The 14,244-nt window shown below is 44.9% G+C and overlaps 1 protein-coding gene across 3 annotated transcripts in view; it reads left to right on the forward strand.

Annotated features, from left to right (window-relative positions):
• The window catches only part of fbn2b (fibrillin 2b), a 42,487-nt gene that overhangs the window by 25,590 nt on the left and 2,653 nt on the right, over positions 1–14,244 (forward strand). Inside the window, exons 12-64 of one of the 3 annotated variants that reach the window (XM_037248795.1) lie at positions 68–211; positions 363–482; positions 550–675; positions 828–950; positions 1,034–1,309; positions 1,397–1,450; positions 1,534–1,659; positions 2,112–2,237; positions 2,342–2,461; positions 3,217–3,354; positions 3,432–3,482; positions 3,557–3,682; positions 3,747–3,971; positions 4,058–4,183; positions 4,262–4,390; positions 4,470–4,595; positions 5,358–5,483; positions 5,560–5,682; positions 5,747–5,872; positions 5,970–6,095; positions 6,161–6,283; positions 6,360–6,482; positions 6,559–6,684; positions 6,765–6,887; positions 6,995–7,117; positions 7,204–7,365; positions 7,443–7,511; positions 7,575–7,700; positions 7,776–7,901; positions 7,975–8,124; positions 8,199–8,270; positions 8,382–8,507; positions 8,579–8,704; positions 8,856–8,981; positions 9,060–9,176; positions 9,295–9,423; positions 9,491–9,610; positions 9,672–9,797; positions 9,969–10,121; positions 10,396–10,464; positions 10,546–10,671; positions 10,789–10,908; positions 10,990–11,112; positions 11,191–11,322; positions 11,412–11,537; positions 11,637–11,843; positions 11,912–12,037; positions 12,129–12,251; positions 12,718–12,834; positions 12,909–13,037; positions 13,117–13,236; positions 13,307–13,538; positions 13,609–13,765. In XM_037248795.1, coding sequence (XP_037104690.1) covers positions 68–211; positions 363–482; positions 550–675; positions 828–950; positions 1,034–1,309; positions 1,397–1,450; positions 1,534–1,659; positions 2,112–2,237; positions 2,342–2,461; positions 3,217–3,354; positions 3,432–3,482; positions 3,557–3,682; positions 3,747–3,971; positions 4,058–4,183; positions 4,262–4,390; positions 4,470–4,595; positions 5,358–5,483; positions 5,560–5,682; positions 5,747–5,872; positions 5,970–6,095; positions 6,161–6,283; positions 6,360–6,482; positions 6,559–6,684; positions 6,765–6,887; positions 6,995–7,117; positions 7,204–7,365; positions 7,443–7,511; positions 7,575–7,700; positions 7,776–7,901; positions 7,975–8,124; positions 8,199–8,270; positions 8,382–8,507; positions 8,579–8,704; positions 8,856–8,981; positions 9,060–9,176; positions 9,295–9,423; positions 9,491–9,610; positions 9,672–9,797; positions 9,969–10,121; positions 10,396–10,464; positions 10,546–10,671; positions 10,789–10,908; positions 10,990–11,112; positions 11,191–11,322; positions 11,412–11,537; positions 11,637–11,843; positions 11,912–12,037; positions 12,129–12,251; positions 12,718–12,834; positions 12,909–13,037; positions 13,117–13,236; positions 13,307–13,538; positions 13,609–13,765 — 6,890 coding nt within the window. The remainder of the gene's footprint in view (positions 1–67; positions 212–362; positions 483–549; positions 676–827; positions 951–1,033; positions 1,310–1,396; positions 1,451–1,533; positions 1,660–2,111; positions 2,238–2,341; positions 2,462–3,216; positions 3,355–3,431; positions 3,483–3,556; positions 3,683–3,746; positions 3,972–4,057; positions 4,184–4,261; positions 4,391–4,469; positions 4,596–5,357; positions 5,484–5,559; positions 5,683–5,746; positions 5,873–5,969; positions 6,096–6,160; positions 6,284–6,359; positions 6,483–6,558; positions 6,685–6,764; positions 6,888–6,994; positions 7,118–7,203; positions 7,366–7,442; positions 7,512–7,574; positions 7,701–7,775; positions 7,902–7,974; positions 8,125–8,198; positions 8,271–8,381; positions 8,508–8,578; positions 8,705–8,855; positions 8,982–9,059; positions 9,177–9,294; positions 9,424–9,490; positions 9,611–9,671; positions 9,798–9,968; positions 10,122–10,395; positions 10,465–10,545; positions 10,672–10,788; positions 10,909–10,989; positions 11,113–11,190; positions 11,323–11,411; positions 11,538–11,636; positions 11,844–11,911; positions 12,038–12,128; positions 12,252–12,717; positions 12,835–12,908; positions 13,038–13,116; positions 13,237–13,306; positions 13,539–13,608; positions 13,766–14,244) is intronic. The other 2 variants (XM_037248796.1, XM_037248797.1) reach the window with 2 other exon arrangements.

The following is a 14,244-nucleotide window of genomic DNA, read 5'->3' on the forward strand; positions in this document are numbered from 1 at the left end:
ACAAACTATTCATCCAGCTCAATCATTTTTAACATTGCGTTTCTTCTTCTGCTTTTTGTCTGGTCAGGCACCGTGACTGTGAACGACACCACTGACATCTGCAAGCACTTTACCAATCTGTGTCTGAATGGCCGCTGCATTCCCAAACCCCCAAGCTATCGCTGCGAGTGCAACATGGGCTACAAGCAGGATGTACGAGGGGAATGCATTGGTGAGTAACATGCCCACACACCATCACATGCATCACGTTCACACCACGGCATTGTACTGCCACCTTCTGTCAGTTTCTCTAACTTGACTTACCTGCAGCATCAGCAAGTAGAATCAACTGCAAATCAGTTTGCTTTGTCTTTTCATTGCAGATGTTGATGAATGTGTGAGTAATCCATGCATCAACGGCGACTGCGTCAACACACCCGGCTCATATCACTGCAAGTGTCATGACGGCTTCCAGGGAACACCCACCAAGCAAGCTTGTATTGGTATGTCGGGAAAAAAATATCTTAATTCAACTTTAAACACGTTAATCATTTTATTTCTTGTGTCAAGATATTGACGAGTGTATTGTCAACGGGGTGAAGTGTCGCAATGGCCGCTGCGTCAACACCGAGGGCAGCTTCCAGTGTATCTGCAATGCTGGATTTGAACTCACACCTGATGGCAAAAATTGCATTGGTAAGGAGATGCACTTCTTATATTAGCTTCTAGCTGCTTATATTATATTATGGTCTGGAAAATATCAGTATGTTCAAATTAAGGAAAGGAAAATATTCAAAGCTAGTTCCTTGTCTTCTTAATTTAAGTTTTGTGGTCTCCTCCCGATCCAGATCATGATGAATGTGCCACCACCAACATGTGCCTGAATGGCATGTGCATCAATGAAGATGGCAGCTTTAAGTGTATCTGCAAGCCTGGCTTTGCCCTCGCGCCAAATGGACGCTACTGCACAGGTAGGTTTAAAAATTCAATCAATTCTAAGCCTCAGGTTGATGCAGAACAAAATGCATTTTGATTCCTTCCCTCTCTCCTTTAGACATCGATGAGTGTCTGACCCCTGGAATTTGCATGAACGGCCGCTGCATCAACTCTGAGGGTTCCTTCCGTTGTGAGTGCCCACCGGGCCTGGCTATTGATGTCGATGGAAGAGTGTGCGTGGATACGCACATGAGGACCACTTGTTACGGAGCCATAAAGATGGGCACGTGCTCGCGGCCCTTCCCAGGAGCCGTGACAAAGTCCGAGTGCTGTTGTGCCAACGCTGAACATGGATTTGGAGAACCCTGTAACCCCTGTCCTTCCCGGAATTCAGGTAGAATTCTCAAGTGGGCTTCTGGTTTTTTTTTTTTTTTTTTCATTAACGAAACTGTCAATTTCAACTGTCCGTGTGCTTTTTCAGCTGAGTTTCAGGCCGTGTGCAGCAGTGGCATCGGCATCACAGCTGATGGCAGAGGTCAGTGAGATGGTCATCAGTCTTGCTAAAAAAACATGCTGCTGCTTCTGTAACCTTAAAAAAAATGATCAACTTGCTTCCAGACATTAATGAGTGCGCCCTGGACCCGGACATTTGTCAAAACGGCATTTGTGAGAATCTAAGAGGAAGTTACCGCTGCATCTGTAATATCGGCTATGAGTCAGACACCAGCGGCAAAAATTGCGTTGGTGAGTCTTTTTTTTTTTTTTTATATACCGTAATTTTCGGACTATAAGTCGCGTTTTTTTTTCATAGTTTGGGTGGGGGGGCGACTTATACTCAGGAGCGACTTATATACATATATATGGGTTTTTTTTCACTTTTTTGGGCATTTTATGGCTGGTGCGACTTATACTCCGGTGCGACTTATAGTCCGAAAATTACGGTATATCATAACATGTCAAAGTGAGACTTTTTAGAAGACTTAGTGTGTATTTTTTCAAACCGAGTATGAATTTTAATGCTCAGATCATCAACGTCATCTTCAAATGAGATGCAATAGTAGTATATCAAATAAAATGATGTTGGAAGGGTGTGAAGACGATGGGAATGACCTTATGCAAATTATCAGGACTACATTCTCTCCTTCTGAAACAATATAGCATATTCTTAAGATGTGATCATCATTACTTTTTTTCAGACATCAATGAGTGCCTGGTCAATCGACAGCTATGTGACAATGGCCTGTGCAGAAACACGCCTGGCTCATACACATGTTCCTGCCCAAAAGGTTTTGTCTTCAAGCCAGAGTCAGAGACATGTGAAGGTGAAGACACCCACCGACATACACACACATCTGTTTATGACAAAAGGTCAAAATGAGGTGACCTAGTTTTTGTTGTAAATATGTCGACCTACATCCCTAACCAGATATCAATGAATGCGAGTCCAGTCCGTGTGTCAACGGGGTCTGTCGCAATGTGATCGGGTCCTTCAACTGTGAGTGCACCCATGGGAGCAAGCTGGACTCTACCAACACCATCTGCGTGGGTAAGCAATCCTACCGCCATGAGGTCCTGCACTTTAAAACCGGGGTGGGCAAATTTTTACTTATTTTTTAAATGGACAGATTAATAAAAAAAAAACAGTGTATACGGAAAAAATCCATTAATTAGTTTTATGGAGTATAATAGTGTTGATTTTATTTTTATTTATTTTATTTTATTTAAAAAATGACAAAAAGTGATATATCATTCTCAAATTTTATTTGATTTATCCATTAATCAGTTTTATAATAGTGTTGATTTGATTTTTGATTTTTTGGTAAGACTCCTAGTATACACTCTAGAGATCTGTAAAATGATTTATTGGCTATGTATTTGCATGCATGGTCTTGGTTCATCTGCACATAATAATTTACATTATACAGTCAGCCAAAGCTACAAGTTGACATGCACTCCATTTTCTCTGCTATTAATAGTCTTTGCTTGTTTGGTAGTTTGTTACTTTTGGAAAATTGCTTGCCGCTGCTGGAAGTGGAAGGTATAATTAGGCATCGAATAAATCCCAAGATTTGCAAAAGCTGCCACTGTCAGAGAGCTATAAATGCTGCCGCCTTTGGTTCATATCTGTTTTTAATTTGAGGGCTCATCACTCAACCGGAAAGCTTAAGTGGAAATTAAATTGCGGTTTGCTGTTTGGGTGGGTCCATCGATTATATTTTGGCTGCTCAAAATACAAAAACAAAAAAAGCAATATAAAAATCTTCACATGTGCTTCATGTTTTTACCATTTTGCCCCCACAGATAGCATGAAGAGTACTTGTTGGCTGACCATCCAAGACAACCGCTGTGAGGTGAACATCAACGGGGCCACGCTCAAGTCCGAGTGCTGCTCTACATTGGGAGCAGCCTGGGGAAGCCCCTGCGAACCCTGCGAGATTGGTCAGTCAATACGATGAAGAAGAAACTCAAATTAATGCAGAGCTATATCAAGTTAAATTTCTCATATATGTTGTTAGACACGGCCTGTTCACGAGGATTCGCTCGCATGAAGGGCCTCGTCTGTGAAGGTAAGACCACCCGATTAGTAGATAATCAAATAACCTCCATGCACTTAAACGCATCTCGATTTTCTTCTCTGTAGACATTAACGAGTGTGAGGTGTTCCCTGGAGTGTGTACAAATGGCCGCTGTGTGAACACACAAGGCTCCTTCCGCTGCGAGTGTGCCGAGGGTCTCACTTTGGACAGTACCGGGCGCACGTGCGTGGGTAAGACGATGCATGACACGAGAACGTTCCCGCTAAAATCCTAACGTCCACATTTTTTCGTAAGATATGCGCAGCGAGCAGTGCTACATGAAGTGGCACGAGGACGAGTGTGGCGAACCACTGCCCGGCCGGTACCGAGTGGACATGTGTTGCTGCTCTGTGGGCGCCGCCTGGGGTGTGGACTGTGACGAGTGCCCCAAACCCAGCTCACCTGAGTACAAGGCCATCTGTCCGAGAGGACACGGTTTTGCCAACAGGGACATCTTGACTGGCAGGCCCTTCTACAAAGGTAGACCAAGAACTATCGTCGCAAAAATCGTTTATGCCAGACACAATTGTTTTATTCTATGCTAAAATATTGACATTTTTCCCCAGATGTGAATGAGTGTAAGGTCTTCAATGGTCTGTGTACTCACGGAACGTGCCGGAACACCATCGGAAGTTTCAAGTGTCGTTGCAACAGCGGCTTTGCTCTGACGGCCGAGGAGAGAAACTGCACAGGTACACAAAGACCAAAGAATAAATCTATTATCTGAAGGAAGTTATTCAGCTCCTTTTGATCTCGTGTTTGTACATTAGACATCGACGAGTGTCGCATCTCCCCGGATCTGTGCGGTCATGGTACATGTGTCAACACTCCCGGCAGCTTTGAGTGTGAATGCTTCGAAGGCTATGAGAGCGGATTCATGATGATGAAGAACTGCATGGGTAAGTGACAAAACAGTCTGTCACCTCTCCCATTTGCATCCTTCTCTTCAATCCCTTTTGTCTTCCCGGTGGCCGGCAGACTTTGACGAGTGCGAGCGAAACCCCCTGCTGTGTCGCGGCGGGACCTGTCTCAACACTGAAGGCAGTTACGAGTGTGAATGTCCCCCGGGACACACGCTCAGCTCCGATGGATCGGCTTGTGAAGGTACGGAACGCGTCAGACATAGTGCTGAAGCGAATTTGCTACTCTATGAATCACTTTGGAAGCGATCACATCATTACAGCAACATTATGACACCAACCCAATTTAATGAAATCCAATCTTGTAAAATAAATATTTTTACGAGATTTAGTAGAAGATCATCACTTTAAGGACAATGTTGCAAATTATCCTGAATTTATAGCAACATTATACAATGTTGTTTCTTGGCATCTTAGTGGGAATCAGTTGAGAAGTTTTTTTACGGCCAGAACACAAAAACAAACAATGAAAACATTATCGACCTTGACTGGGAGTAATAAAGCTCAGTATTGATTCACGATGATTGTATTTCAGGTGTAGATTTCAATAGCGTAATAACAAAATAGAAAAAAATGTTTTCTTCCAATTGCACAGTTTAACTCACAACATGCCAGTGTGTTGAATTGGTAACCAAATTAAAATAATGTACAAGTTTGTTTTCAAGATTTCTGAGTTCATTATTTAGCTCCAGGGGGACATGCTGACGATTAATCGTAATAATATCTGCGAATCGTGACACGTGTTTTGCTAGTCGAAGTGGGCTGTAACACGTTTTGCTCTGAGCAACCAATCAGAGAACGGGAAAACGCTGATGTCATCGGAGGCCAGCTCGTTGAAGTTTTGGCAACAAATTTGAAATCTGATTGGTTAAAGAAACAATATTTGTTAAGTTACACCAGATTCTGAAGTCCCAAATGCTATAACACACAATTCTTTTCTCAACAGATGTGAATGAGTGCCAGCTGAGTGACAATTTATGTAAGTACGGCCAATGCGTCAACATGCCGGGAACGTACCAGTGTTCATGTGACACCGGCTACCAGGCCACACCAGACCGACAGGGCTGCGTTGGTGAGTGCGCACCTGTCCGCAATATCGTAAACATTCCTCAAGCACGCCGCCAATTTATATCTAATCGATAATTTAGATATTGATGAGTGCACCATTATGAACGGAGGCTGTGAAACCCACTGCACCAACTCCGAAGGCAGCTACGAGTGCAGCTGCAGTGAAGGCTACGCCCTCATGCCTGACCTCAGGACGTGTTCAGGTAAACAAACGCAAGCCCGGCAACATTATTTGAAGATTATTAAACTCTCTCGGGTTTTGGTTAGACATTGATGAGTGCGAGGAGACGCCAGACATCTGCGACGGAGGCCAGTGTACAAACATTCCAGGGGAATACCGCTGCCTGTGCTATGACGGCTTTATGGCTTCTATGGACATGAGGACCTGCATCGGTGAGAAGAAGAAAAATCAGGCTGTGGTTCTATTTTAGTCATCTGTTCTGTGCCAGAATCACACATGTTTTCTTTGTGTCCGTTTATACACACACAGATGTGAACGAGTGTGATTTGAACCCGAACATCTGTCTCCACGGTGACTGTGAGAACACCAAAGGTTCCTTCATTTGTCACTGTCAGCTTGGATACTTTGTCAAGAAGGGATCGACCGGATGCACAGGTATGCACACACACGCACACACACGCACACACACACACGAGTATCAATATTGAATATATTTTCAGATATTGACGAGTGCGAGATCGGCGCTCATAACTGCGACATGCACGCCGCATGCATCAACGTTCCCGGAAGCTTCAAGTGTCGCTGTCGGGACGGCTGGGCTGGAGATGGCATTAAGTGCATCGGTGAGTATATTTCTAGTTTCATCCAGATCTGGTCACATTTATATTGGAAGGAAAATTATTGATCTTTGTGTCGTAGATGAGGATGAGTGCTCGGCAGAGGACCACAACTGCAACCCCAACGCGGATTGTCTCAATACGCCGGGATCCTACAGATGCACGTGCAAGGAGGGCTTCAATGGGGACGGTTTTTCCTGCTCTGGTAAGGCTCCAAAATGTGGTTGTCCAACTTCTCCGAGTTGTTGTCACTAATTGTGCGCCGCCTTAATGGGCCTCAGACATGGACGAGTGTGCAGACAACGTCAACCTTTGTGAAAACGGCCAGTGCCTAAATGCTCCTGGAGGATACCGCTGCGAGTGTGAGATGGGCTTCACCCCGACAGAAGACAGCAAAGCCTGTCAAGGTGCGCACATCCGCCAACTCGACCCACTTAATTTGGTTTACATTCATCACAAATATTTTTTCCCAAATGTTATACCGCAGATATCGACGAGTGTAACTTCCAGAACATTTGCGTGTTTGGAACGTGTCAGAACCTTCCGGGGATGTTCCGCTGTGTCTGCGATGACGGTTATGAACTGGACCGTAGTGGAGGAAACTGCACAGGTGAGCGTCAGGGCGCCAAAATAATCCATACCGGTTTTTTTTTTTCTTTTTAATCTCAAATTGAGATTGCACACAAAGAAGTTTATTTGTGCCACTGTGTTTCACAGACAGCAATGAGTGTGCTGACCCGGTGAACTGCATCAACGGGCTGTGTGTGAACACGCCAGGAAGTTACCTGTGCAACTGCCCACCTGACTTTGAGCTCAATCCTACCGGTGTTGGTTGTGTAGGTGAGGCAGATTATCATAATAGAATAATTCAATGAGTAAAATATGCTAAGCTATATTTGTGATATGCATTTGCATGGCTTACTCAGATACTCGTGTGGGAAACTGCTTCCTGGATATCCTCACGCGGGGCGACGGCGGGATCTCCTGCAGCGCTGAGATCGGAGTGGGCGTGACCAGAGCTTCCTGTTGCTGCTCGCTCAGAGGCGCCTGGGGCAACCCTTGCGAACTATGCCCTGCCCCCAACTCTAGTATGCACGACCACCCAATCTCCCATTTGGCCAATCTGGATTTGATCCGTAAATAACCATCTTTGTTCTGTCATCAGCTGAATATCGGACTCTTTGTCCCGGAGGGGAAGGCTTCAGACCCAACCCCATTACTGTCATTCTAGAAGGTAAACCATTCAGCTCTCGTAGCTCTCATGGAACTACAATAACGTATTTGGTTCTTTCTCTAGATATCGATGAGTGCCAGGAGCTTCCAGGCCTCTGCCAGGGTGGAAATTGCGTCAACACCTTTGGTAGTTTCCAGTGTGAGTGCCCAGCAGGTTATTATCTCAACGAGGAGACACGCATCTGTGAGGGTAAGAAAATTCATAACCAATGGCGACAGCAATGTTCTTATTTGTAATTCTACTAACTGCTTTGTAAATATGTAGACATCGATGAATGCACCACCCACATTGGGATCTGTGGACCCGGTACCTGCTACAACACTTTGGGCAACTACACATGCGTGTGTCCTCCTGAGTACATGCAAGTCAATGGAGGCAACAATTGCATGGGTAAGCAGGATAACATTTTAATTTTTTCGGAATGAAACTTTGATGCTGATTCCGCTCCGTACGTGAAATCCAGACATGAGGAAAAGCGTGTGCTACCGCAACTTCAACGACACGTGCGAGAACGAGCTGTCCTTCAACATGACTAAGAAGATGTGCTGCTGTGCCTACAACGTCGGCAAGGCCTGGAACAAGCCGTGCGAGGCCTGCCCAACTCCCGCTACCTGTGAGTGTCACCCAGTCAATAAAAACGCCTCACTGGGAAAGAATAATAATGCATTTCTGTCCTTGGTGTTTCAGCTGAGTATCAGTTACTTTGTGGTAACCAGGCACCTGGCTTCATTATTGACATTCATACCGGCAAGCCAATCGGTGAGGTCATCATTGAGCGCCGTCACTTTGTCGTATGGTTGAATGTCAAAAATCAGAACTTATATGACTTATAATCAAATGCGTTGACATCCATCTATTCATCCTGTGCAGATATCGATGAGTGCCGGGAGATTCCTGGCATCTGTGCCAATGGCGTATGTATCAACCAGATCGGGAGCTTCCGTTGTGAATGTCCGATGGGCTTCAGCTACAACAACATCCTGCTCATCTGCGAAGGTAAACCCCTTATAAAATAACCGGCAGTCGAATGGAACCTGTGTTTGATGTTGTATCGATATCCCGCGCAGATATTGACGAGTGTAACAGCGGGGACAACCTTTGCCAACGCAACGCCAAGTGTATCAACATTCCCGGCAGTTATCGCTGCGAGTGTTCACCGGGATTCAAACTGTCCCCCACTGGGGCCTGCTTGGGTCAGTCTTTGATTATGTTCATTGATTAAAAGGAAATTCTCACAATTGTTCAAATATAACGTTTCTTTTTTGGTCTTTTCTTCTACCATTGTCCCAATGCTCATCCCTCAACATGACATAACTCATCTCAACCTATTCGTCATTGTGTCAGACCGCAACGAGTGCCAGGAGATTCCTAACGTGTGCAGCCACGGAGAGTGTATCGATACCCAAGGCAGCTACCGCTGTCTCTGCCACAACGGCTTCAAGGCCACCGCAGATCAGACCATGTGCATGGGTGAGAGGAACGAACCACGGCTGACGGTTTTATTTTCCTTCTGCTCAGTTTAACTTGGGACATTTTGTGTATTTTTAGACATTGATGAGTGTGATCGACAGCCGTGTGGCAACGGGACTTGTAAAAATACCGTTGGGTCCTACAACTGCCTGTGCTTCCCTGGCTTCGAGCTCACCCACAATAATGACTGCATGGGTATGGAATCATTGACACGGTTAAACATGGACGCCCTCATTTTGCATTCAGCTGATTTAGCAAAACTAAAATATGCGGAATAGTTATAAAAGTCTAACGCTAACTGTTCACCTGGCAGACATCGATGAGTGCAGCGCCCTGCAGGGTCAAGTGTGCAGAAATGGCCAATGCATCAACGGCATAGGTTCCTTCCAATGCTTCTGCAACGAAGGTTACGAGAATACACCTGATGGGAAAAACTGTGTCGGTAAGTCATGAGTTTAATGCAGTTTGTAACATTATCATCTTCAAACACACTTTTCACCCCCTTACAGATATCAACGAGTGTGTGAGTTTGCCTGGCACGTGCTCACCGGGAACTTGTCAGAATTTGGACGGATCCTTCAGATGTATTTGCCCTCCGGGTTATGAGGTGCAGAATGACCAGTGCATTGGTAAGACAGTGCATGGACGCTTCGCAAAGGGCACAAAATAATCTTAAATCCGACTTTCCAGATATCAACGAGTGTGAGGTGGAACCAAACCTGTGCCAGGATGGCACCTGTACCAACACCCCCGGAAGCTTTCAGTGTACATGCGAACCGGGCTTTGAGCTTTCTGACAACAAGCGGCGCTGCTATGGTGAGACACACTCGTCATTGTCATTAGTGGGCGGAGCTCAGGGGTTGGCAGACTTTTCAATTGATTTTTAAAAATGGACAAATGGACCTCGTCATTGCTAGATTGAAAAATATGCACAATTGTTTATTTTATCAAGGAACAATCTAGTCATTCTATTCTCTTTTACAACAGACACCCGAGAGAGTTTCTGTTTCACCAAATTCGAGGTAGGAAAGTGTTCTGTCCCAAAAGCTTTCAACACCACCAAAGCCAAGTGCTGCTGCATTAAGATGGCTGGAGAAGGCTGGGGGCTTCCCTGCGAGCTGTGTCCCCAAGAGACTGAAGGTGTGTAACACATATTCAAATTATATGCTCTCATAAATCATAGTCCAAAATTACGTAAACCAGATTTTACATTTGACAAGATCCTCATGGTGTTTGCACTGAAACTCTATTTTTTTTTTCAAAGCAGCTTGGATGTGAAGGTTAGACAATATCAAACATTGTAGATTTTTTTTCCTAAGTAACCTTAAGAAATACGTGAAGAAGCTTAATGAATTTATGCGCATGATGACATTTGTAAAATAATGAAACTGACCTTTTCCTATGTGTTTTCCAGCTGCTTTCAAAGCTTTATGTCCCTACGGCCACGGAGCGCTGCCCGGACCTGGTGGGGGTCCTCGCCAGGGTGCGTGAAACATCAGAGGACTCAATTAAAAAAATAATGGAACATATATGTCTATAAGCGACGGCTTTTTTTTTTCTTTAGATTTGAACGAGTGTCTGGATAACCCGGGCATTTGCCAGAATGGCATCTGCATCAACACGGATGGTTCGTTCCGCTGTGAATGCCCCTTTGGATACAACCTGGACTACACTGGAGTTAATTGTGTTGGTAAGTGAAGCGTTATGTCTAATTTGAATATCTACTTATATTAACCAAATCTGATTCCATGCCAAATAAAGCGCAACTGAAAATGTATTGAATTGTCGCCACGCTTATCCTCCACAGACACGGATGAGTGCTCCATTGGAAACCCGTGTGGAAACGGAACTTGCACCAATGTGGTGGGAGGTTTTGAATGTTCTTGCCAAGAGGGCTTTGAACCAGGACCGATGATGACATGTGAAGGTCAGCCGTCCACGATCATGATGACGATATCTTCTGATTTGCTTTAAGTTGAAATCCTCCATTGTTCGTTCCTATCTGCAGACATCAACGAGTGCTCCAAGAATCCTCTGCTATGTGCCTTCCGCTGCGTGAACACCTTTGGCTCCTACGAGTGCATGTGCCCTACCGGCTACGTGCTGCGAGATGATCAGCGCATGTGTCGAGGTAAGAAGATTGTCAAGAATGTACTTATTTCAAAAACATGGTTGATTAATTACCTATCGACCTTTTGTCAATGTCCAGACCAGGATGAGTGCTCAGAGGGTTTGGATGACTGTGAGTCCAAGGGTATGACGTGTAAGAACCTCATCGGAACCTTCATGTGTATTTGCCCGGTTGGCATGCAGCGCCGGCCTGATGGAGAGGGATGTATGGGTGAGTGAACATGCTTCAAACATCAAGTGTGTCATATGCACATTGGGAGACTATGAAATGAGATATGTCCCTTGTGTGTGTATTTGCAGACTTGAATGAATGCAGAGCCAAGCCTGGCATTTGTAAGAACGGCCGTTGCGTCAACACTGTGGGAAGTTACCGCTGCGACTGCAACGATGGCTTCGAGCCCAGCTCCACTGGAACTGAGTGTATCGGTAAGACATTGATTACCTACTGGAATACGCTGTAATCGTCGTAATTGAATTGACTTGAAAGCCACAAAAAGTCATTCGTTTTTTTTTGTTTTTTTTCAGACAACCGCAAGGGCTTCTGTTACATGGAAGCCTTGCAAACCATGTGTCAGCAGTCATCCACCAACAGGAACAGTGTGACCAAATCCGAGTGCTGCTGCAACACGGGTCGAGGCTGGGGCTCGCAGTGTGAGCTCTGTCCGCTGCCTGGCACCGTCCAGTACAAGAAGATGTGCCCTCTTGGGCCTGGCTACACCACAGATGGCAGGGGTGAGTAGCCGAGCACTGAACGATTTTGCCGAAGGAAACTAAAGCTGAATTTTTCAATTCGTATCCAGATATCAACGAGTGCCAGGTGATGCCCAATCTGTGTCAAAACGGTCAGTGCATCAACACTATCGGATCCTTCCGATGCCATTGCAACGTCGGATACAAGACCGACTTTACCGCTACCTCATGTGTCGGTAAGGTTGATTCTTTCTAGAATAAAGTGGTTTTGGGGATGCTGCAGCTTTCCTGTTTCCTATTCCTCATTTATGTTTTATTTGGTTACAGACATGGATGAGTGCTCACTGTCTCCCAAGCCGTGTAACTTCATCTGTAAAAACACAGAGGGTAGCTACCTGTGCTCCTGTCCAAGAGGATACAGCCTGCAGCCTGATGGAAAGACCTGCAAAGGTACAAAGACTAGCATACGGATCTAATTTTTTTATTTTGCCTCTGAGAATCTCTAAAAATTATGAACTACTCTTGGTTCAGTTTGTCATGAAGCAAGATTTTATTTTTATTGTCAGTTATTTTTTTCATAAAATTCACTATGTGATGTCCAGATTTGTGGACAGTAATAAAAAAATCATAATTCTGGAATCTGGATTTTTTTTTTGTCATTTTATGACAATAACACATTTTTGTCTTAAATTATTCATCTGTTCATAAAAACATCTTTTAGTGAGTGGGAGTCAAAATTCCCGCACTGACATAAATTCAATATTTTTTATGATTTGAACAAAATCCCCCCCGAAACATTTCCAGTTGGTATTTTTCAGGAACTGTATTTTCAATGTGTGACATAAACGAAATGGTGGGAAATTATCATTTTTACACGAGATTCCAAGTCCAATTCCATTTCTTCTCTGTTGCTAAGATCTGGACGAGTGTTCCACCAAGCAACACAACTGCCAGTTCCTTTGTGTCAACACCATTGGGGGCTTCACTTGCAAGTGTCCTCCTGGCTTCACTCAGCATCAAACAGCCTGCATAGGTGGGTGGGAGATCGCGTCCGCTCAGTGTTAATCGTCTTTGCGTGCATCGAATTAAACAATTCTGACTTTTCAGACAACAACGAGTGCACGGGTCAGAACACTGCGTGCGGTTCTCAGGCTTCTTGTGTCAACACTCCCGGTAGCTTCAACTGTGAGTGTGCTAAAGGCTTCTCCTTGGATAGCGCAGGCGTAGAGTGTGAGGGTAAGTCAAACATGGGGACCAAACCGGGATATTGTGTTTTGATGTGTCAAAACCTTAAAACACTCTTCCGGGTTGTCAGATGTGGACGAATGTAGCAGTAACCACCGTTGTCAACATGGCTGCCAGAACATGATGGGAGGTTTCCGCTGCGGATGTCCTCAAGGCTACGTGCAGCACTACCAGTGGAACCAATGTGTCGGTGAGTCGGATTCTTTACGTCTTTACGTCTTGTTCTTAGAATAATGACTATTCTGTCCATTTCTATGCAGATGAAAACGAATGCCAGTCGGGCTCAATGTGCGGCTCGGCTTCCTGCTATAACACGTTGGGTAGTTACAAATGCGTGTGCCCCTCCGGTTTTGATTTTGAAACGTCTGCTGGCGGCTGCCAAGATGTGAACGAGTGCGCCGCGGGAGGTAATCCGTGTTCGTACGGCTGCTCCAACACGGATGGAGGATACTTGTGCGGATGCCCTGGAGGTTTCTACAGGGCTGGACAAGGGTGAGTTATAAGGAGAACCTCTATTGTTGGACACAGTTGTCATATTTTTGAACATGTCTGTGTTTTGCAGTCACTGTATATCAGGCTCAGGCTTCCCAAGCCAATTGGGCGTGGAAGGCGAGGAGGATGACAGTCTGTCTCCTGAGGCCTGCTACGAGTGTAAGATCAATGGAGGAGGAAAGAACGGACGACACAAACGCAACGTAAATGAAAATGAGCTCGATCATGTAAGTCCTCTAGCAAGACTATTGATGGGATACAGATAGAATGTGGATGACCACTGCTGACCTTTTGAGTTGTGCTGTCAAATATATTTTCAACTTACCGTATTTTCCGCACTATAAGGCGCACCTATAAACCTCCAATTTTCTCAAAAGCCAACAGTGCGCCTTATAATCAGGTGCGCCTTATACATGGAGCCACTACTGCAGGCGTGTCCAAAGTCCGGCCCGCGGGCCAAATGTATATATCTTATATATGGATAAAGTTTTAGAATGGGCCATTCATTGAAGGTGCGCCTTATAATCCGGTGTGCCTTATAGTGCGGAAAATACGGTACTTCAAAAATAAATCAAGTGGAAATTTTGGGTGGTGGATAAGGCAAGTGGACTTTTGCTAAATCTCAAGGTACATACTGAGATTTAGTTCTTTTTAAAAGTTGCTTCCCAGCAATTCGATTCCTAGCAATTGTTTGTTTTCTTGCCTG

Source organism: Syngnathus acus, chromosome 4 (genome assembly GCF_901709675.1).
Source record: "Syngnathus acus chromosome 4, fSynAcu1.2, whole genome shotgun sequence".
In the NCBI taxonomy this organism is placed as follows: Eukaryota; Metazoa; Chordata; class Actinopteri; order Syngnathiformes; family Syngnathidae; genus Syngnathus; species Syngnathus acus.